The sequence below is a fragment of the Pteronotus mesoamericanus genome, unplaced genomic scaffold (genome assembly GCF_021234165.1).
Source record: "Pteronotus mesoamericanus isolate MK-2021 breed Mesoamerican mustached bat unplaced genomic scaffold, CSHL_Meso_final contig_25, whole genome shotgun sequence".
Classification (NCBI taxonomy): Eukaryota; Metazoa; Chordata; class Mammalia; order Chiroptera; family Mormoopidae; genus Pteronotus; species Pteronotus mesoamericanus.
In genome coordinates this window covers 9,165,074-9,189,031 of record NW_026555105.1, presented here as the reverse complement: position 1 = coordinate 9,189,031, position 23,958 = coordinate 9,165,074, and the positions used below count along the sequence as shown (strand labels likewise).

General features: G+C 47.3%; 1 protein-coding gene across 1 annotated transcript in view; it reads left to right on the top strand.

The window, feature by feature from the left end:
* Window positions 1-23,958, top strand: part of EYA2 (EYA transcriptional coactivator and phosphatase 2) — a 208,769-nt gene that overhangs the window by 67,571 nt on the left and 117,240 nt on the right. Inside the window, exons 2-4 of the mRNA XM_054573645.1 lie at window positions 3,325-3,440; window positions 12,985-13,030; window positions 19,584-19,726. Coding sequence (XP_054429620.1) covers window positions 3,335-3,440; window positions 12,985-13,030; window positions 19,584-19,726 — 295 coding nt within the window. The 5' untranslated portion in view covers window positions 3,325-3,334. The remainder of the gene's footprint in view (window positions 1-3,324; window positions 3,441-12,984; window positions 13,031-19,583; window positions 19,727-23,958) is intronic.

Below are 23,958 nucleotides of genomic sequence, written 5' to 3'. Positions count from 1 at the left end.
ACATCGTTTAAGGAGACATATTTAATACATTAGCGTCATTGTCTAGGGTGGGGTGGAAAAATGAGGATAAACAGGAATTTTTTAAAAATCATGTTGAAAGAAGCGAATCACTCCATTGTAGATTCCCTCCCTCCCTCCTTCCTAGTCCCCTTCCGTACCTTCCTTCCTCCCATCTCCCAACAGATGTCAGTCTGATGCCAGAATGAACAAGATTCTGGGTCAGGTGCTGTGGGGGAAATACAGATGATTTCCACGCTGCTTGGCCTGCAAGGATATTAGGCAAGGGGTGAATACACCAAAAGCTTTAGGAGCAATACTCTGTCCCAGAGCGAAAACTCACAAACACATTCCTGCTCTGCTGTAATGTCAACAAATGCTGTTTGGATGTGGTAAGAGCTCTTGAGGATGACAGCAACACTCAGGAAAATAAATAAGCTATGTGACTGAGGCCAAAAGTCACATTGCTGTTTCTTTCCTTGTCAGACTTTTCCAATGATACAGGAGGATGGATCTCAGATGTAAAGGCCTATAGAGACCAGGAGGAAATGCAGACGGAAAAGGACGGTCAAATGTAAGGCACTAGGGAGGGCTGAGAACTGTGGCAAGCTGGAGTAGGCTTTGATTAAGCTGGTCTGCCACTACTTAGCTCCAGGTAATTGTTGTTCTTCCATTTGCAAGAGAAGCTGAAAATCTAGGTTTTTATGTGAAATGGCTTTATTTTAAAACGTTGGCAATGACTTTAAATATTTTTAAACCCTGAGGATGCAGAAAGATAGTTCATTTTGCTGCCTCTAATACCCATACTCACAGCCATCTGGATATTTAGAGACCAGTGCTATGTTTTTACGTCATTGTTTCTTTTTTAACCTTGAGTTATTTGCATACATCCAAGAGGATGAAGGGAATGCATGGACAGGATGCACATTTCTGGGACCTATAGTCAGACAACAGGTTCAATGTCTGTCATTTGCTGAGCTCCATGCAATACGTTTGATGTATTGAAAGAACGAGACTCCTAGGCCTCTATCCTGGAGTGTCCGTGGCTTTAGGGGAAAAAGAGCACAGGCAGCCCTGGCCAGACGGCTCAGTTGGCTGGAGTGTCATCCCATACGCTGAAAGGTTGCAGTTTTGATCCCTGGTCAGGGCACATACCTAGGTTGGCGGTCCCATCTTGGCTGGGGTGCGTACAAGAGACAACCGATCGATGTTTGTCTCTCACATCAATGTATGTCTGTCTGTCTCTCTCTGCCCCTTCCTCTCTAAAATCAATAAACATACCCACAGGCTAGGATTTAAAAAAGTAAAAAAGAAAACAGACACACAGCACTCATGTATACCTGAAGATTTAGGAACCAAATGCATGTCAGCTAATATATATAAGCAGTAGAAGCTGATTTGTGTGGAATTCCCTCATCAGATTAAAAAGTATATAAAAAGTACTTGCAGTGGGTAAGTCCTAGAATAATGATTTCTTTCTTTTTTAAAACCTAAGTGTTTCAGAGATATACAGTAACCACACAGCAGTAGTCTGCCCATCGCCCTGTTGACAGGCTAAAACTGGGGTTGCCAAGTCTTTTCTGCCAGGTATTAAATATTTTCAGCTTTGTGGGTCTCTGTCACAATTACCCAGAAGTTGCAGCATGAAAGTAGCGATGGACAATTCAGTAAACCGATGAACAGAGCTGCGTCCCAAAAAAGATATTACTTAAGGACACTGAAATTGGAATTTTACATAATTTTCACATCATGAAATGTAATTCCTTTGATTTTTTTTCCAACCATTTAAAAATGTAAAACCCATTCTTAACTCACGGTTCACACAAAAACAGACGGCAGGCTGGGTTTGTATGGGCCATAGTCAATGTCAGCCCCTGAACTAAAATGTTCTGCACACAGTTGCAACCCCCAGGGTACCACTTCCCAAATAACAGCCCCCTGCTATTCCCAGAGTTAACCATTGTCCTGAAATTGGTGTTTATCGTTCCTATACCTACTATTTTACTTTGTGTGTCTGCATCCCTAAACAGTGTATAATATTGGTTTGTGTATTTTGGCTGCACAGAAGTGACATCATACCTGGGGCACCCTTCTGCCTCTTCGCCCAGTACTTTGCTTGGCAGTCTGTCTGTTGCGCTGTGTGGGACTTCATTCGGTCTTTTTCGCTGCTATATTGTATTCCATTATGTGAGCTTACTGCCTAGATATTCATTCCTGTGGTAGAGAGTGGGCATGTAGGTTGCTACCACCTGAGCCCTTTGTTGACATGTGTCACGTCTTTCCATCTCACCATGACCTTGTCAGGGAGGTACTTTGATGATCCCCTCTGTCCAGATGAGAACACTTTTGACTTAAAGCAGTTTGGTAACTTGCTCAAGGTACCAGGTAGTGACCTTGGAATTTGAATGCACAACCTTTTCACAATGTAATCTGAGTTCATAACCACTTTGCTATCAATCAGTGTGTTGTGTTTGTTAACACAATGAGAGCGGGTCTTGATCTTGGATGCCATGCCGTCAGCAAACAGCCTTTCTGTGAGGACCATTGGAATCGGTGTCTAATGATGCTGGTTGTAGTTTAGTCCTCTACAAACTGCCATGTCCGATGTTGTGTGCATTAACCGGAAACCTCATTTCCTAACCACAGTGGGTAGGAATTGAGGAGGAATAAGTATGGACATAGTGCAAGAGTGGGAGAACTTTTCAATAAAAAATTGAAAATGACCCAGGAGAATTATTCTTGTCCTTCCCTGCCCCCATAACATTTTATCAAAATCATGAGTAATTCAGGAGCTAGTGGCTTCTTTCTTGGGACGGACCACGGTGATGGGCTGTGAGTTTTGCTGCCTCAAGGGTTAATATCAGTAACGCCTTCTGAGCCTTTCTGAAGTCACACCAGGTAACATGGCCTCCCCTTTCCTCTTAACTGCAGTCAACCCTGACTTCTCCCCATGCCTCTGGCTTTTGGAAATCTAAATTCAAATGCTCTCTCTTTACCTGTTTCTCCCTTCCTCTCCTGGGAAGACTCCCTGGCCCACTTCAGCTCATTCAGATGACATTTAAAAGAGACCAAAATGTAATTTTTCTAATGGCAAAATACAGTAGGAAGGAGGGGAAAATTTTAATCAAGTGGGCGTATTCTCCGGAGGGGAGGAAGTACTTCATTTCAATTCATGAAAAGTTTAGTGAATTTTTATTATGTAGCATTTATAAGACGGCTGGGTTTAGGTAATCAGCTTTCATATTTATACTCAGGCAAAGAAATAGGAATCATTAGTAAACATGCATAATTAATGAATAGATTATGTTTTCCTTTGTTTTTTTTCAGGTACAAGGAAATGCTAGAACTAGTGATCTCACCCAGCCTCACTGTAAACAGCACCTGTCTGGGTAAACTGAAGCTTACTGCTGACGCCGATGTCCGCACTCTGAGTGACAGAGAAGGTAGGCCCTCTGGCGTGCGTTACGGTGGACCGGAGACGGTCCCTGCTTACCCCACGGAATCAGTAAGGGGCTAACCTCCTCAGACACCCATCCTTTCCAGAGTACTACTCGTCGTTGTGAGGATTTCTCCTCCAGCCGGTTAGAGTGTTGCCCCTGGACCAAAACTTGAGCACACGTTGAAGTTTTGTCTAGTCATCCGAGGCGAAAGTGTGCTCTTCGGTGTTCTGAACTTCTGTCTTGGTCTCCAGTTCCAAGAAACGCTGACACCTCCACAGATGAGACCCAGCTTCGGGCGTGTCCCAGGTTAGGCCCTGGGTCTCTGCTCTGTCCCTCATCGCTCTCTTGCCATCTCGGCATCCAAGCAGGCGTCTTGTTTGAAGGGGGTTGATGTTGGGACAAGAACTCGTCTGCCTTTTGCTTTCAGGTTGGGTTAAAGTCAAGGAAGCAGAGGAGAGTTAAGCTGGTTTTTAAAATTATTGGCAAATGATGCAGCTGGACTAGTTTTCACCAGAACAATTCCAGCTATTGTTTGCTTGTTTGGGATCTGTCAGCCTTCCTGGTAGAGCTGGAGTTAACAAAAGGCATTAAGCTGTTCTGTTTAACCACTGGGCTTAACCCTTTCCTGGGGCAGCTTTGGGATTTGCTGCTGGTATCCTGGGACCACCGGCTGTCTCTCCTTCCCGATCTGTGTTTGATGCCAGCTCGTGGGGTACAAATGCTACGCCACTGTCATGGGAAACCAGAGACGTGTGTCTAGTCGCATATAACATCACAAGGAATTTGCTTTTAAGCAACTGCAGGCTTCTGGAACTAATTACTGATGTGACCAAGACAGTGACACTTCCTTTACCTGCTGGTAATAAAGCTGGAGCAACTCCTCTCTAAGTGCCACCAAGAAGGGCCAGGCCCCCATGCCCAAACTGCATGGCGGAGAACATACCTGGGCACTTGGGAGCATGTGTGTAAACCGCCCTGGGCTCTTTGAGAATTTGAGAAGGTGTATTGAGCCCTGTTCAAAGCCGGTCATCCTTTTCTTTCTAGAGAGGCACAGGTCACCTTAGGATTGTCTTCGTTTCAGAGCCAGCAGAGCTAGGACAGGGCGTAGACCGCCGAGTGAGGAGGATCCAAGTCCGAGTCCCGGCTCCCCCGCCCCCACACCCAGCCCAGTGATCCTGGGCAAGTTGTTGGACCTTTCTGTGCCTCAATTTCTCACCTGTCAAATGACCAAAAAGGCATGACCAACTTCACAGGGTGCTTATCACAAGGATTAAATGAGGTAATGTTCTGCAAAGTGCCTGGCCCACCTCAGGGACATGGCGCAACAGTTCAACTTAAAACCCCATGTTATTGTCCTCTGAATCTAATAACCACAGTGAGTTCAAAGCCATGGATGGTAGCAAACGGGTAGCTCACAGCCACGTCGTACTCTCAGGTGCACCTTTGTTTGGATTACACTATTTTTTAAATTGATGAGAGAGAGAGGCACATCAATTTGTTGTTCCACGTATTTTTGCACTTAGTCGTTGATCCTTGTCTGTGCCCTGACCAGAGATCAAACCCGCAGCCTTGGTGCATGGGGGCGGCACGCTAACCAACTGAGCTCCCCGGCCAGGACTGGATTGCACTATGTTTTAAATAAAAGTTGTAAAAATTGGGACAGTTTGGGTATAAATCCATTTCTAGTTTCCCATGAAATGCTGACTGCTTTAGAAAGAGCGAGCCCACGTTTCTGCTTCACCGCCACTGGCGGGAGCCCGGGGGCAGCTGTCCCTCAGGGGCGTCCCTGCCTTGTGTCTTTAATTTTTGCAAGTGCACACTATGCCAGGCACTGTTCAAAGCAGTGTACATCTAGATTAATTCTGCTCCTCCTCCATCACCATTAAAGCGAGCACTAGCCACACTGACATCTGAGCTCATTCAACCCCCACAAATCTAAGAAGTGGGTACAGTCATTAACCTCCTCTTACATGTGAGGAAGCTGTGGCACAGAGAAGTTATGCAGCTTGATCAAGATGGCGCAGTTAAGTGACAGCCAAAATAGAACATAGGCAGTCTGACTCCAGGGTCTGTTCTCCTATCAGTCCCCTGTGCTGTTTCTCGGATAATCACCACACTCCTATTAGACAATGAGCCCATTTCACAGGTGCGGAAGTTGAGGCGTGGTGGAGTTCAGTAACAAGCTCAAAGTCGCGCAGCCTAGTGGCAGGGCCAGGAACCACACCCAGGCGCTCTGGCTTTGGTTCCATCATCAATTTCCATCAGGCTCCAGGGAGTCTCCAGATCCCAAGTGTCCTTCCCCGACAGCAGTGGCCCCCCAGACACCACCTCTCTCCTTATTGTGACTTGGAACTGCCGTGCCCTTTCCACCTGCCTGGAGCAAGTGGTCTGCGCAGGCTGAGGCTGCACGGGTGGAAGCACTGGGGCAGAGAGAGGGGGCTCCCAAATTTAAGCAGGCGGGGCCCAGGGGTCAGGTTAAACACACACACATACACACACACACACACACACACTCCTTTCTCTTGACATGGGCGTGAGCTCTGGGGATCTGTAGGGGACATTCCACCCTAGCTGTGGCCTCAAGTGCCAGCCAGACCGGCTGCTCTTCCTGCCTGACCTCCATGTCTCCCTCCTCCGGGGCCCTTCCGAGAGTCACTATTGAGCAACCCAGCTCCAAGGAGGACCCCAGGGAAGCATGGGCCACACGACCTACACACACAACCCCCCGCCCCCGCCCCACATTTCTGATTCTATAAAGGTTTGGGTCAGGACCCTGAGGATTTGCATTCCTAACAAGTGCTAAGTATGCTGATGCCGCTGGGCCAGCGACCACACTCTAAGAACCAGGTTCCAGGGCTGGTTTTACACCTGGCTACATACTGGAATCTCCTGGAAAGTTAAACAAAAATTTTTTTACTATAATGTCCACATCCCACCCTTGGAGAATCTGATGGGTTGGAAGTGTGACCCAGGCAACCGGATTTTTTAAAGCTCCCAGGTGAGTTTATTGTTTTAGATGCTGAATTCCTCCAAGACAAGGACAATTTTTTATTCCTATATATGCATTTAAATTTCTGTTCCAAATGAGTACATACTTCAATGGCTGGCTCATGAGAGATCCCTAAAAATTATTTACGTGTGAGTGAGTGCATGGATGGATGGATGGATGGCTGGGTGGGCAGGTGGATGGATGGGTGGAAGATGGATGGGTGGACAGAGGGATGGACAGATGGGTGGATGGATGGGTGGGCAGGTGGATGGATGGGTGGGCAGGTGGATGGATGGGTGGAAGATGGATGGGTGGATGGATGGATGGACAGGTGGGTGGATGGATGGGTGGGCAGGTGGATGGATGGGTGGAAGATGGATGGGTGGATGGATGGGGGGGCGGGCCAGCGGATGGATGGGTGGGTGAAAACAAAGCAGTCTTGAGGAATCATAGTTAACTTCAGGTTGATATTGTCTTTGAATCCTTGGTAAAGTTTCCTTTACTTCCCCCCGCCTCATTTTCCAGATCTGTAAAGGACAGATAATAACTTCCTCATTGGGTTGTTCTGGGGAACAAAAGAGACAAAGACCCATACAGCCTTATAGCACAGTGCCTGACCTGTAGGAACCACTTGAGAAATATTAGCTCTCCTTCATCACCATCCAAGGGAAAATTGGATTTGAATTGTATCCCATCTTATGGAAGGAGGGAGAAAAAGTTATAGAACTAAGAAAGTCAAGCTGACTAGAGATCTTTTTTAAAAATATTAAAATGCAGGTAAACTGGTCAGAAGCCTAGGCTGTAGTCTCATTACGTGTTTCCTTGGAGACAGAGGCAACACCCCCGCCGTGTGGAACAAGCCAGGCTGCCATGGCACCTCGGGCTCCCTGCAGCTCCTCTGCCCTGGGCCTCAGTCTCCCCACTTCCAGACTGGGGCTGGCACATCTTGACTCATTGCACCCAAGCCTGGCTGGGCTTCCCGGAGCTCTGCCCGGGTCCTTACCAGGGAACCTCAGATGATCCCCACGTTTCCCACCACTAAGCCTTTATCAGCTGGCTTCTGGGGAGCTGGCACCCAGAACGGCCTCTACCAGCTCGGAACAGAACTGGTTTAGCGCTAAAGAAATCGCCAATCCCCTCTTTATGAGAGAGGGCACTGAGTGTTACGGATGACCTGATGCCCGCCGTGGGGACAGGACTTCCACTTCCAGTGGTGGCTTCCAAACGCCACACATTCTCAAGCCACTTTCTCTGCCATATGGTCATACTGTTGCTTGCTACTCATTTTTCTTTAAATCAACTCCCTTTCAATGAATTCCTTTTAAAAGGATGACTTAAGGCCAGCTCCAGAAACGAAAAGTTACCACAGATAGTCTTGTTATGATTCAAATACGCGTTAAAATGAATTTGTGGCAATTTAAATAGAAGAGTGTGGATGTACATACCCCCTCACACTCTGTCCACACACTCTGGGATATGCTGGCCTCATTCCTTTCAGTCCTCAGGAGCACCCTCACGATGAGCAAATGACCTCCTTACTGCCACATGGTCACTCAGTGGGAGTCAAAATTAGGTGCTCGCTTCCGGTCTCCAAATACAGAGCTCTCCCCCACTGTCCCGGTCCCTGGTCTGGGAGCCACTTGCACCACCCACACGAGGAAGATGAGGTGACACAGTTTATAGACATGCACCTTTTATAGCAAAGACCTGCCTCTAAACATCTTACTAGATACTGTCTCATCTCACAGGGATGGCTGGAAAGCGGCCCCCGGGGTCCAATTTAGACATCGTAAGAGCGGTTGCTGCTTTCAGAATCATTAGCTTCTTCATCCTCCCAGTGAGAGGTTTAAAAAAAGAGTGTGAACATTCAAACTGGGCTCCCGGATTTCAGTGGCTTAAGCAAGGACCTCAGGGGAACGGAAAGCTTGTAACAGTTGCTGCACGTGGAGCGGTCACTGTTTGGCAGGTGCCCAGGAATGAGATGCTGCCCCATTTCGCAGATGTGGACACCAAGGCTTAGAGAGAGAAGGTGATGGGCACGGAGCAGAACAGCTACACTGCAGCGGAGCTGGGGTTTGAATTGGGGTCTGGCCCCGTCTACACATACGCTTTCTTCGGAAGGAACATTAACAAATACTGAGATTTGGGTTGTAGATCTAGCCCGCAGTAGGTGCATAATAAACATTCGTTGAGTGTGTGAATTGAATGAGCGAAGCGGGCGTGCCCTTGAACAAGTTACTTCACACGGTCACATACGCACACCATCGCACAGAAGGGTGCACGTCCACACAGAGATCCTGCTTTAGTTTCCTTATACTGAAATTAGACCTTTGCTCACTGATACCACCTTCCTGGCCCCCATATGCGTTGGAATTTGTAACTTGGGGAATGGAGATTTATTTTTAAGGACCCAGACTTGTGATCGTTTTTAGTGATTGCAGTTTTTATCGGCCCGTGGCCTAAACTCCCGCTACTCAGAGCGTGGCCTCTGAGCCTGCTGCGACAGCATCGCCTGGGAGCTTCCTTGACGGACAGACCCAGCATCTGCGTTTTAACAAGACCCCCAGGTGAATGCTGAGCACATGCTCATTGCCATGCACTTTCTTCCTTGTACCTCGTTATAAGCATACTTAAGTACTTATTTATGTAATTTTTGTTTGCCATCCATCTCCCCACTAAAGAGGAGGGTCCAGGAGGGCAGGGACCCTGACTGCTTTTGCCGATGACTGGAACCCCATTCCTAGCACAGGCCTGGCACGTGGGAGTCAAGGAATGAATGAATGAGCTCATCCCAGAGGCTCTGGCCATCCATTGAGCTCTTCCTTCTCCCTTCACCCGTAGGAAGCTGGGCAGGAAGAAGAGGCTTAGCGTTTTAAATTCGGAAGTCAGTGGAGGAGGCTCTCTGCCCCTCCCCTCTGGAGAGCTGCCTGGCCCATTTCCTGTGCGGCCACATCCCCCAGAGACACCTGGGGAAGCCTGACCTACCTGGATCTGGCTCTGGAGACGCGGGTCACTAGGGCTGCTTTTGCCACTGGCAACGTGGAGGTAAGGCACCTCAGTGACTCCTGCATTGATCGCAACCTCGCCCGTCACGGCAAGTTCAATGACACTGACAAGGCGAAGAACAGGAAGCTGTGATCGGTGGGAAGTGCAGCTCCATCTCCCAGGCACCAGATCCCGCAACTGTCCGAGGGGCTGCAGCTGCTGAATGTGCTTGTCTTCACCAGCCCAAACACGCTTGGGACTCATGTGAAAAATGGAGTCATTGGTTTACCTGCCAAGTGTTTGTAGCCCCGTGTTTGTGACAGGGTAACAATGAGCGGCAAGACAACTCCCCCTAGATTGCCAGCACGCTTGCGCCCTCTCACACCCACTGCCAGGCTCTATAACACTTGACATCATGGGGAGACTCGTGACCACAGTCCACACCTTCTTCGCCCCTGCTGGCAAGCTGTGGCGTGGAGGCCGTGCTCCTGTCCGGAGCATCACACCTGCATCCAGAGACACTGCCATGGCTACAAATGAGACCATCCCTGACCTGCATGCGAAGCACATTGGCCTGGCTCTGTTGGCTCCTTCCATGTGTCTGTCTGGCTCTGACTGCCATCTGGAGAAAGCCATCAAATCCAGTGGCACCCAAAGTGGTGAAGCAGATGTCTGGGGCATCACTGAAAGACAGCCCAGGCTGTCACCTGAGACATGACCAGGGAAGCCAACTCTTCCGCCTTGCCCGTCAAAGTGGACGTTGCCTACGTTCCCACTTCCTGATATGCAGGAAGCAGCCCTGGACCACAGCAAAAGCACCAGAGGAAGAGAGAGGCTCTCCGCTCCTGGAAGCCCCTGCCCCAGCTCTGCACCCGTCTTCATCCTTGACTCAGTTGGGACTGAATTCACCTCTGCATCCAGGCACCGAAGAAGGGAAGGAGCCTGAGAGCTTTATGTTGTCACATGCCATTGGAATTTTCAGTGAGATCTGTGCCATCATTAGCTGGGAAGAAAAGAAGAAGAGGTGGGGGGATCATCCCATGTATAATCCATTCATTTTCTTGATTCTCGGTCCCCCCAGGTGTCTCAGGATGAAAAAGCTACATGTGATACCAGTTCTTAAAATAACAACAACCAAAAAAAGAAAACAAAATCACACATCGGCAAAAGGAAAATCTCCCCGCACTTCCGGGATGCCTTTTCTGGCTTGCTCAGCCTTCCTGGGGTTGCTGCAGTGGGAATGGGGGAGCATTCCTTGTCTGCACAGCAGGAGAGGAAGACCTGCCCGGTAGGGAAGACAGGCAGATCTCCCTGCAGTTAGAGCACCGAGGGAGCTGGAATGCGGGGAGCACACGGAGCCTGGCAGAGCGGTCAGCGAAGGAGGCGGGGGGGGGGGGGGGGCCGGGGGTGGTTGGCACGAAGACTCTCGCTTCAGATTTACAGGATGCCAAGTGAATCCCAGCCCGCAGGAATGTTTCCATAGATTCAGATTTTATGAATATTTACATATTTATTAACAAAAACATATTCAAAGTGTTTAATTCAGTCATGTATGTATTAGACACACTCCGACAATGATCTCTCCCCAGTAATGAGGCTGCGGCTGCTTCAGAATGAGACATTTCATTCTCGAGTCCTGGGGGAGGCTGGTGAAGGATGTGGGGCCCTCTCCGGAGCAGCAAACCCGGAGAAGGGAAATTAGCGTTGATGGAGCACCTATTTGCGCTGGGGCTTCCCTTGGGATTAGGCTGTTCCAACTTTTCTTTGAATACAACACGTGGTAAAAAAAAAAAAACCTCTTTTTACACTGCCATTCAGTACCCACACATACACACACATAACACATACCTTCACATCTATAGTTGGAATAAAAACTTTCCACAGTTCCTTCTTACAGTAAGCAATCATGCTGATGTTGTCTGTTCTATTTTTCACTTCCAGATGTAGCTCTCTAAATGGACGTTAGGACTCCACGCTCACCCCGGGGGGTTGGGACACAAACAGAATTTAACTCCTCTGATGATCAAGCAAATGGACCAGGCAATCAAATAGCCCTGGCGTTCAAGTCCCAGTTCCCATGCCTGTAGGTTGTTGGCTTGAGCAAGGCACTTGGCCTTCCCCAGCCTCTTCACCTGTCCACTGGGGAGAACGCCGCTGCCTGCCATGTCCCACTGCGAAGACTAAATTGAGATCGTGCCTGGCAGCAGTGAACGCAGGGCCTGGCATGCACTGAACTTCTAAGGGGACGTGAGTTGCTCTTAGTGTGATGATTGTCACTGTGGGCCTCAGTGTCCTGGTTGCAAAGACAAACTCTGGAGCCAGACCACTGAGGTTCAGGTCACAGATCTACCCCTTACAGCCTGTGTGGCCTCGGGTGAGCAACTCGAGCTCTGTGTGCCTCCATGTCTCCGTCTGTGACAGCAGAATGGAATAGAGCCCTGAGCATGGGGCAGTGTCGAGGATTAAAGGAATGAACCCAAAGAACGTATTTAGGAGAGAACCTGGCGCACCACAAGCACTGGGTCAGTGACGGATATGATTTTCGTCTTCTCATTAATCCTCACAGACCCTTGGGAGCTAAAGAATGTTTTCCCAATTTCACAGGAGGGACCTGAGGCCCAGAGATAGGCAACCTGCCCAGCGTCCCATTGCTACCAGCTGGTAGAGATGGAATTGCAAGCTGGCTTTCTGAGCCCCCAGCTGAGGGCCCGAGAGAGGCTCAGGGCTCTGGGGACCTTGGGATGTTTCTCAGGAGGCACGAGGACACCCCAGCTACTGCCCTATATACCAAGGAGTGTGAATTGGCAGGCTGGTGCAATGACTTGTCTAGTCATTTCCAGGGCTCGACAGAGAAGACACAGGTGTGCTGTGAAGGATGACATAGAAGTTAACTGTCCATTTGTAAAATTAGGCTCTTGCAAATGTCTCTCCCTTTAGTTCTATCACCTTTTCGTCACCTGCTTTATTGTCTCCTACCAATGGTTGGATGCCATGTGCCCAGGGATACAGCTGAGTCGGGGGCTCAGGCCTCTCCCATGCCCCTGCTCCACGCCCTAGCTGGAGCCTAGGAGGTGATCTGAGAGGTGCCTTCCCCTCCCTGCCCGACCTGAACCCCATGAACTAAAACTGGGGGGAGAGGGGAGGAACATCAGACTGATGTCATCAGAAAAAGGGAAATGGATGTCAAGAGTCAGGAAACCAAGTTCAGGTCCCAGTTGTGCTGCTATCTAGTCATGTGACCTGGGCCGAGCACCTTCTTTCTGGCCATTTGGCCTCAGTTTCTCCATCTGTACAATAGGTGGGGGGATGGTTTCCACTCTGGTGGTTTGAGATGCTATAGATTCTTCCTCTGTAGTTGTCCAAGTAGTAGCACCTGGGGACAGAGCTTGCCCAGAAAGGGTCTATGAGAAGGAGAGCGCTAAGACATGCCTCGGAGAAGCTTTTGTGGTTGAGAAAGTCCCTGGCAGCAACTCTCTAAGTTTCTCCCCACTTAAGCTGGCGTCTGAAGTCACGCCTTGTGCGGAACATCACTCTGACAGCTGAAGCTCTTCAACCTTGTCTTCTCCCCTGCAGGCGTCACCCCATCGGCCCTTCCGCGTGTGTCCCAGCTCTTGGCGAGGTGAGTACCCCTGCCTTGTCCCTTTGCCTTGCCTCCTTGCCCCCTCTTGGAGGGCAGATGTCACGAGGCAGGCTCCCTGGAGAGGAATCACAAGGCTAGCACTTACTAGCTGAGCAACCTTGAGCAAAGCACACCACCTCCCCCACCTCAGTCTCATCATCTGGAGAAGGGGGGCAGGCAGCCTGCCTGCCCCATGGAATGAGCTAAAACATGTAAAAAGCACTCAGGGGGCCTGAAACAGGATTTTGAGAGTGTTGGCTGCTGTGTTCATCTTTATTTGTTCTTTTTTCAATCTTTTCTTTCCTTCCTCTCCCCTTCTCTACATGTAGGCTCTTTCTCGGTTTCTCTCTCCCTCTCTTCTTCCCTGTCTCCCCCTCTTTTTTTCCTGTTTCCTTTCCTCTTCCTCCTTTTCTCTCTCCCATTTTTCTCTCTCTCCCCCTTTCTCTCATTGTCCCACTTTTCTTTTCCTCTCTCCCTCCTCTTCCCACCTGCCTTCCTATCCTTTTCTCTTTTCTTTTCTCTCCTCTCTTCTTCTCCATCTCCCTCCCTCCCTCCTTTTATCCCCCCCTCCCCCCACCGCCCCATCCAACATCACCCAACACTCCTGGGTGGCAAATCCCTCACACAGCCCTGGAGCCTTGGGGCCCCGCCCTCGGAGAGCTCCCAATCAGTAGGAAAGACAGGCCAGTAAATCAGAAATCTCAGCTCTACGTGCAGGCAGCAGAGATGCTCCATCCACCAGAGTTGGGCACAGCAGCAGTGAGAGCTCAGGGATGGACATGGCTTCCCCAGGGCCCTCAGGGACCAGCCTTGGGGAGCCCCCTGGGTTTGGCGTGGTGCAATGGCCAGCAACTCCTTCTCTGGACACTCTCCTTCCTTGGCAACCCTGGAGAAGCTGTTTCTAAGGAGCACACTTTCTCAGCCTTCCTTCGCCTCCAGACGTTTTGGGGGTTGTCCGTAGCAACGGAGGTCTGTTAAATCTTCCTAACTTGTTTTATGGCCTCAGGTTTAGAGAGCTCCCCCATCTTTTCTCCGGGTTTCCTTTTCGGCCCCCATTTAATATGAGTCGGGTAAATTGGTTTCGATGGGAAGCGGGAGTCGATAATCTCAGATTTCCACCTTCCACTTCTAAGGACAGGTGTGAATTGGGAACATTTCAGAGAAGGTTCATTGCTAAGCCCCAACCCATGGGATACAGTTGCAGGCACCTCCCAGAGAGGGGATATGGGCTGATCAAACACCTTCTGGTATTGGTTCTGGCGCCTCCAGCTCAGATGAGTTTCTTAGGCATTTTGGAGCCAGTTCTCCAACTCTTTATCACAGGAGGAGTCAAAAAGAAAGAAAGACATGAAACCATCTTTTTTATCTTTCCACAAAGCTCAGTCTCCGTCTCACGCCTGCCATGAGACTTCACATGTAGGAAGAGCTCTGGGACCGAGCAGGTTTTCACTCAAGTGATGACCACGATGGAATCTGATAGCCATTTGGGGAATCCCATTAACATTTACTGGTAAACGTGCCAGTCGGAATAGTTGGATTCAGGATGTCAGAGGCACGTGGCTCCAGCGTCCAGTTTAAAGGGCAGGGGGCAGGCATAGCGCAGTGACTGAGCTCATGGCTCTGCACCAGGGCTCTGTATCAGCTCTATGTGCTTTTGGTACATTACTGGGTCTCTCTTTGCCTGTTTTCTTATCTGTAAAATGGGGATAAGAATTACAACTACCACTAAGGGATGTCACAGTTGTTGCGAGGCTTAAATGAGCCAGTCCCCATAGTACTTAGGACAGAACCTGGCACGTGAAAGGCACAGAATAGTTGGCTTCTTTTCGCAGGAAGTGGGACCAGCAGAAACTGTTTGGTGTTTTTAAAATATTTTTTTTTATTATTTATTTTTAGAGAGGGCAAGGGAGGGAGAAAGAGAGGGAGAGAAACATCGATTGGTTGCCTCTCGCAAGCACCCCAGCCTAGGGGACCGGGCCGCAACCCAGACATGGGCCCTGGCAGGGAATTGAACCGGTGACTCTTCACTTTGCAGGATGACACACAGCCAACTGAGCCCCACAGCAGTCAGGGCGCAAGAGAGACTGTTGCAGACAGAGTGTGATAGTCTGAAATGATGGCCGCTACTCAAATCCAGCTGATAGCACCACACAGCAGTGCAGACTTGGGTTTGCCAAAGCTTCTGCTTTGCAAAAGAAGGGGGGAAATAAGGAGCAAAGGGAGAGGATAAAACGACCTGGTTTAAAAATATCGACAATGAATTCAAATAAATATACCAGCCAAAAAAATTATATCCATGGACTTTGTATGGCCCCTGGGCCACCATCTTGCCCACTTCCTGCTAGAAGGACCCACCGTGACTTTATTTATTGCTGCCTGTGAGTGAGGGGCAGCAAAGATTCATGGTTACACGTGTAGCCCTGGAGTCAGATTCCTGAGTCTAAGTTCTAGATTTCCCCCTTTGCAGCCGTGACTTCCGGTGTCTGAGCTTTGGTTTCCTCTTCTCTAAAATGAGAGGTATAAGACCTCCCACTCCCACTCCAGAGAGCTGATGTGAGCATCTGATGAGACTTCATGCACACGTCGGGCCTGTGTTGCACAACTCCTAGCAGTCGTTATATTACAGGTATCTTAGAGAAGGAGCCCTACACATCCTAGCTCTGCGTGGAACCGGTTGTTCACCATGGAGCACAGAGTCTGTTCTCTGGTTGCAAGTAACAGAAATTGACTCCAGCTGATATAAGCCCAAAAGGACTTTTGGGTTTTGAGGGTGGTTTTTTTGAGGTTTTTGTGTTCTTTTTTAATTGAATTTATTGAGGTGACATTGGTTAATAAAAATTATATAGATCTCAGCTGTATGTTTCTATAATATATCATCTCTATATTGTATTGTGTGTGCACCACCCCAAGGCAAGTCTCCTTTGGCTACCATTTATCCCCCTACACTGTCTTCTACCTCCCCCCATCCCCTTTCCCTCTGATAATCATACCGCTGTCTGTATCTATGAGGGTTTTCTTGTTTGTTTGTTTTTTTCCCTTAATTCCATCACTGGTTTTGCCCAGCTTCCCAAACCCCCTTCCCAGTGACAGCTGTCAGTCTGTCCTCTGTATCTATGAGTCTGCTCCTATTTTGTTAGTACATTTTGTACATTAGATTCCACACATGAGTGAAATCATATGGTACTTATTTTTCTCTGACTGGCTTATTTCACTCAGCATAATACCCTCCAGGTCCATCCATGCTATCGCAAAGGTTAAGATTTCCTTCTTATTTACAGCCAAGTAGTGTACCATTTTGTAAATGTACCGCAGCTTTTTTATCCACTCATCTACTGTTGGGCACTTAGGCTGCTTGCAAATCTTAGCTGTTGTAGCTAACACTGCAGTAAACATAGGGGTGCATATATTCTTTCAAATTAGTGTTTTGGATTTCTTCAGAATCTCTAGGTCATAAGGCAGTTCCATTTTTAATTTTTTGAGGTATCTCATACTGCATTCCATAGTGGCTGCACCGATCTATTGTACATTTCCACCAGTAGAGCACAAAGTTCCCTTTTCTCCACATCTTCACCAACACTTGTTGTTTGTTGATTTATTGATGATGGCCATTCTGACAGGTGTGATTTGATATCTCATTGTGGTTTTACTTTGCATTCCTCTGATAATTAGTGTCTTGAGCATCTTTTCAAATGTCTATTGGCCACTTGTATGTCTTCTTTGGAGACGTGTCTATTCCGGTCCTTTGCCCATTTTCTAATGGGATTGTTTGTTTTTTGGTGTTGGGTTTTATAAGTTTCTTATAAATTTTGGATATTAACCCCCGTCACATGCATCATTGGTGAATATGTTCTCCCATTCAGTGGATTGTCTTTTCATTTTTGCTGATGATTTCCTTTGCTGTGCAAAAGACTTTTTGGTTTGATGTAGTTTCATTTGTTTACTTTTTCTTTTGTTTCTCTTGCTCAAGGAGATATGTCAGAAAAAATATTTCTAGGAGAAATGTTTGAGATTTTACTACCTGTGTTTTCTCCTAGGATTTTTATGGTTTTGAGTCTAACAGTTAAGTCTTTAATCCCTTTTGAGTTTATTCTTGTGTGTAGTGTAAGAAGGTGATCTAGTTTCTTTGTTTTCTTTTCTTTCCTTTCTTTCTTTCTTTCTTGCACATATCTTTCCAATTTCCTCAACACCAGTTATTGAAGAAACTGCCTTTACCTCATTGTATATTCTTGCCTCCTTTGTCAAATATTTAATTGATTATAAAATCATGGGTTTATTTCTGGGCTCTCTGTTCTGTTCCATTAATCTATGTGTCTGTTTTTATGCCAGTACCATGCTGTTTGGATTAATATGAATTTGTAGTATAGTTTGATATCCGGTAGCATGATTCCTCCAATTTTGACTTTCTCAAGATTGCTGTGGCTATTTGGAGTCTTTTGTGGTTTCACCTAAATTTTTGGAATATTTATTCTAGCTCTGTGAAATACACTATTAGTATCTTGATGGGAATTTCATTGAATCTATAGATTGCTTTGGGTAGTATGAACATTTTAATGACGGTAATTCTTCCTAACTATGAACATGGTATATGCTTTCATTTATTTGTATATCTTTACTTTCTTTCTTCAGTGTCTTATAATTTTCCCAGTAGAGGTCTTTTACCTCCTTGGTTAAATTTATTCCTAGGTATTTTATTTTTTTGATGTAATTGTAAATGGGATTTTTTCTTAGTTTTATGATAGTTCATTATTGGTGCATTGAAGTGCAACTAATTTCTGGGTATTTAATTTGTATCCTGCTACTTTACTGAATTTATTATCAATTCTAGTAGTTTTTTAGTGGAATCTTTAGGGATCTCTATATACAGTATCATGTCATCTGCAAATAATGAAAATTTTACTTCTTTTTTTCCAATTCAGATGCCTTTTATTTCTTCTTGGTCTCTGATTGCTATGGCTAAGACTTCCATTACCATGAATAAGAGAGGTGAATGAAGACATCCCTGTCTTGTTCCCAATCTTAAAGGAAATGCTTTTAGTTTTTGCCTGTTGCATATGATGCTGGCAGAGGGTTTGTCATATATGGCCTTTATTATACTGAGGTATGTTCCCTCTATTCCCACTTTGCTGAGTATTTTTATCATAAATGGCTGCTGGATTTTATTAAATTCTTTTTATGCATCTATTAATATGATCATGTTACTTTTATCCTTCATTCTGTTTATGTGGTATATCACATTTATTGATTTGCAGATATTGTACCAACCTTGCATTCCCAGAATAAATCCCACTTGATCATGGTGCATGATCTTTTTAATGTATTGCAGATAGAGTTTTCTAATATTTTGTTGAGGATTTCAATATCTATGTTCATCAGGGATATTGGTCCAGAACTTTCTTTCTTTGTAGTGTCTATATCATGTTTTGGAGTTAGGATAATGCTGGCCTCATAAAATGAGCTTGAGAGTCTTCCCTCCCCTTGAATTTTTTGGAATAGTTTGAGAAGGAAAGGTGTTAGTTCTTCTTTGAGTGTTCGGTGAAATTCACCTGGGAAGCCATCTAGTCCAGGACTTATGTTTGTTGGGAGATTTTTCATTACTACTGCAATTTCATTAGTTGTAATCTGTATATCAGATTTTCTGATTCTTCCTGATTCAGTTTTGGAAGTCTGTATGTTTCTAGGAATTTATCCATTTCTTCCAGATTGTCCAATTTGTTGGTGTATAGTTGTTCATAAAATTTTCTTACAATCAAAAGGACTTTTGGGGAAAATTTGCAGTTGCTCATGATATAAGTGAAAGCAGAATAATCAGGCCTTGAGAAAGACCACAAATAGGACAGCTTCCAGGATCCAAACAGGACAGAACTGAAAAATAGGCTCTTCAGATGAATTATTCAGCCCAAGATTTAAATTTCCAGGACAGGGTCTGATCAGATGATTTTCCATCACGTGCCCACCCAATGGCTAAGAAGCAGGGCATCTTGATTGGCAGCGCTGTCAAAACTGCAGTCAGCTGGAAAGGTGTCTAAATTAGGATTGTCAGGGTGGGACAGGATATGCTGCAATAATCAACAAACCCTGTTTTCAGTGGTTTAATATTACAAAGGTTTGTTTCTTTTTCACATAAAATGCAGTGTAAATCAGGTGAAACTCCCCAGGGAGGCTCTCCTCCACACACTGACTCAGGGATCCAGGACGTGTCTGTATTATATCTCCACAGCCTCCATCTGCACCCTCCACAGTTGCTGCCAGAAGAAGAGACAGGGCAGGAGGGTCATAGGGGATGGTTTTATTAGCCAGACCTGGGAATGACTTATATGTTCTACTAGGCAGAACCCAACCACATGGTCAAGTCTGACTGTAAGGGACACAGAAAATGTAGTCATTCCAGTGCCCAGGAAGAGAGAAAATGAAATGGAGATTGATGAACATGTAGGTTGTGTCTATCCTAGAAAGAATAAATACCCAAAGGAAAATGGTGGTGTTAATACTGAAATAAGGGGGGAAGGGATGCGAGGCTGGGCTTGGAGATTAAATCTTCTCTCCTTCCATGCAGACCTTGCCCACGTGTCCTGCCCAGCCAACCTCCCACAGCCATGGCAGCCTACGGCCAGACACAGTACAGCGCGGGGATCCAGCAGGCCTCCCCCTACACAGCTTACCCACCTCCGGCACAAGCCTACGGGATACCTTCTTACAGTGAGTAGCAGGCAAAGGCCTTGTTTTTCCTCTGGGGCCCCAACATTATGGTCTTCCTTTTGTCCTATTGCCTCAGTTAAATACAAAATGATAAATGATTCTAGACTCATTTTGTATTGGAGATAGAGAAGGACAGACACTTCAAATATCGTTCAAGCTCTACAGAGTATATCAAGATCTCTTTTGATTGCAAGAATTAGAAACTTAACCCAAGCTGGCTTAGGGGAAATGTAAATTTAATGATTCACACACTGGGAACTGATATCCAGAATGGCTGGATCCAGGTGCTCAAATTATTTCAGGAGGAATACATCCCTCTGTGTTCAGATGTTTTCCCCAGAGCTGGTTTTACTCCTGCACAGGTTCTTTCCATGTGGCAGCAAAGATGGTGCCTGTCAACTCTGGGTTTTCATCCTTTCTGCTCAGCACTCTCTGCAGAAGGAGAGCCCCTCTTTCCCACTTGGTCCACCAGAATCCCACATTGGCCCTCACTGGCCCAACTGGGTCATGTGACAATACTTAGAGCAAGGCAGGAAGGTGGGGGTGAGAGGTAGAAGGAAGCTGAAGCATATGGGTTGTATAAGAGGGAGGGATGGTTTTCTGAAAAGAAAACACAGTGATGGTATCAGAAGGAGACATGCCTGCTGGGAAGGTAAAAACAACAGACCCACTGACCCCAAGACCCTGTGAAACCTTATTGCTAAGAACTTGAGACACAGTGAGCCAGGTCCACCATCCACAGTGCACCTGTCCCTGTCTGCATTAGTCAGAGTCTCCAGGGAAACAGAACCAGTGGGAGGGAAATAGGTAGTTGAGAGAGACAGAGAGATAATAGGCTGTGGCTTGCCTGATTATGGAGGCAGAGATGTTCCAAGATCCTGCATTTGGCTAGCTGGGAACCCAGGAGAGCCAGTGGTGTCATGATGTGCACACAAGGTGTCAAGGACGAAAAGAAGGTCGTGAGAGAGAACCAAACAAGGAATAACAGTTTAGATTCCATGCAGGCCTTTTAGATGAGGGGCAGATTCTACTGAGAACTGAGAAACAAACACACACAGCTCAGGAGGGACAGCGTCCAGGCACAAGGGGACCACAGTGGGACAGCCTGCGATGGGAAGGAATTTGGCAAGTCCAAGAAGCCCAGGGACTGGAGCACCGTGGGGGACAAGGTGGGCAGAGCCTGGGAGGCCTGGGAGGGCTTGATTACGAGTAAAACAGGACCTTGCAGTGGCAGGTGTGTAAGCAGAGAGCTGTAGGGCACGAAGTGGTGCTTCACAGATCGCTCCCACTGCAGTGGGGAGGTCGGATTGCAGGGACGCGGAGGAGGGACAGGAAGGCCAGTGGGCAGCCTGATAAAGCCTGAGCAGAGGATGGTGGAGGCCTGGGACAGGGCAGTGGCAGGCAGAAGGACACAGATTCAAGAGCAGTTGCGGAGGTAGCAGTGACAAGTCCTGAGAGGCCTCGGGTCAGGCACTGGTAACGGTCCATATCATTGAGCTGCTGCCCCCTGTGGGGCTCCATGCGAGGTCCCACCATTATCCTCTTTGGAGCGGGGCCTCAGACAGCGCAGATAACTCTCCCACAGTCACCCAGCTGCTCGGTGGAAGAGGTGGCATTCACCCCAGGCAGCCTGGCTCGGAGGTCCCAGCCCAAGACCAGGCTCCATTCCTGGAGCGTGCGTTCCATAAATCCTGGGGGAGCTGCCTGTGACAGGCCTCGGCCAACAGGAGTGGGCACCGTTTTTAACTTTCTGTCCCTCCTTTGCTAAAAGACTCATGATACCGGCCCATGTAAGTTACCCGGCCTGGCTGACAGCCAAGAAAAACAAAGCTATATTATTTTTCAGCATAAAAGAGAAACCTAGTCCTGTTCCCAGACAAAACATAGCATCAGGTGGAAATTAATTTGGTTCAGAGTCATTTTATGGTCTCAGTCACTTTCGGAGAGTCTGTTCTCTGGCAATTCAGCATCAGCGGCAGGAAGAGCACACACGTCCTGGACTCGCACCACCCTGCTGCCCCTCGCTGGTCCCAAGACCCCGGGTGAGTGTCCGCACTTGTACAGTAGAGCCAGGCTAAGTCTGGCCTCCTTGCGTTTGTTCGGAGGATTCAGTGAGATCGCCTGCACAGGGGCCCAGCTACCTTTTCCTGTAAAGGGCTGGACAGTAAATGTCTTCGGCTTTGTGGGCTACGCAGCCTTGTGAACAACTACTCAACTCTGCCATTGGAGCATGAAAGCAGCCAGATAATAGGTAATGAGTTTGTCTGTGTTCCAATAAAACTTTATTTACACAAGCAGGCAGTAGGCCAGATTTGGCCCATGGTCCATAATTTGCAAAACCCTGACTTACAGGAAGGGCTTAGCTCACAGGTCGTGGCCTGAGGGAAATGCTCAGTCAGTGCAGTAGAAACCAGGCTGCTCCTCGCACCCGGAACGTCCTTGTCGTTGAATAATGGCAGGTGGGGTGAAAAGCCGCTTCCCTTCACATATGCCTGGGCCTGAGCAAGCTGTGTTTGCTCATTGTCTGGAGGAACCTTGTTGAATCTTGTTAGGAAACTTGTATTTCTCCTTGGCAAATAGCGTTATTAACCTTTGTTTAAATAATTGCAGGGAAGTAACACAACTGAGTAAACTGGAAGCAAGGCAGTTGGAGTACTGAGTATTTTTTTCTCAATTTATTATGCACCATTTAAGAATATATGTAAAAGCATAAAGAACAGCACTACAAACAGCCAGGGACTGACCATCCAACTTAAAAACTAAAATGTAAAGGGAGGTTCTCTCCCCGTCTTCTCAGAGATACTCACAGCCCTGGATTTGATGTTTATCGGTCCTTCTGTTTATCATTTCTTTGTGTAGAAATAGGGGTCAGCAAACTTTTTCCATAGAAAACAACCTGATAGTGACTATTTTTGGTTTTGCAGGCCATGCAGTATCTTAAGTGCTGAACTCTACCCTTGTAGCTCAAAAGCACCACAAATAATACACAAATGGATGGATGTGTCTGTGTTTCCATAGAACTTGATTTATGAAAGCAGGAAAAAGCCACATTTGGCCCATGGGCCATGTTTTGCAACCCCCGATGTAGTGTAATATTCTGCACGTTCGTGGAACAGATGAATGAACGAACATGTTCTTGCAGTGTGTCTGTCTCTATTTAAAACGAAAAACGTACGTGCTCTTTGACCCAGCAGCTCCATTTCTCATATCCCGCCTAGACACCACTCTAATGTTGCATGAGGAGGCAGGCCCGTTCTATACCGGGCAGTGAAAGTAAGAAAATTAGAATCAGCCTAGAGTCCATCATCGGGGGACTGGCGGAATAAGCAGTGATACTCCGTACTCTGGCTTTCCATGCAGCCACTAAAATGAGTGAGCACTCAGCTTGAGAAGAGGGAGCGAGGGAACCCAGAGAGAGCCAGGGTCAGAGGGTAAGCAGGGCCCAGGCAGGACCTTGGGGTCACGAGGAGTTTAGAGTTGACTCCAGGTGCACTCTTACACCACTAAGCTTTCCTGGCGGACTGAGCGAAGAAAGCACCTGCAAGTTCTGCTTGTCACTGTAGCCATTGGTGTTCCCGAAGTCTTCCACCGGCTGCAGTAGGAGTAGGGGGTTGCATAGAATCCTTTCACACCCATTAATGGAGAGACGCCAAGAGAAGGAAAGGAAAATTTTAATTTCAGAATTATTGGCCCATGGCAAGACCCCAGTTGAGTAGCCTGGCTTTTTTCAAAGAGATTTTATTTATTTATTTTTGAGAGAGAGGGGAAGGGAGGGGGAAAGACAGGGAATAGACGGGACCTGGCCCACAACCCAGGCATGTGCCCCGACCAGGAATCAAACCAGCGACCTTTCAGGACGCAGGTTGGCGCTCAGTCCACTGAGCCACAGCAGCCAGGGCGTAGCCTGGCCTTCTGAACCTCAGATTCCACATCTTTAAAATGGGGAAAACAACATTGCCTGTGCCATGGATTGCTGTGAGGATGAGAGAGATGTGTGTTGCTAAGTACCTCATTCAGAGCCTGATATGTTTATTCTTTCCCCTGCCTTTACTCTCCCAACAGCCCTGCTGGTGGGAATCAGTACCTTATTTCATAAGAAGGAGAAATCGTCCAAGTCACCCTGGAATGCCACAAACCTCCCAGAACTCCAGCACAGACCCCCATCTCAAAATCCACCCTTTTCGCCCCCACTAAGCATTCTCTTCATTTGTGGAAGTGAATGGGGGAGAAGG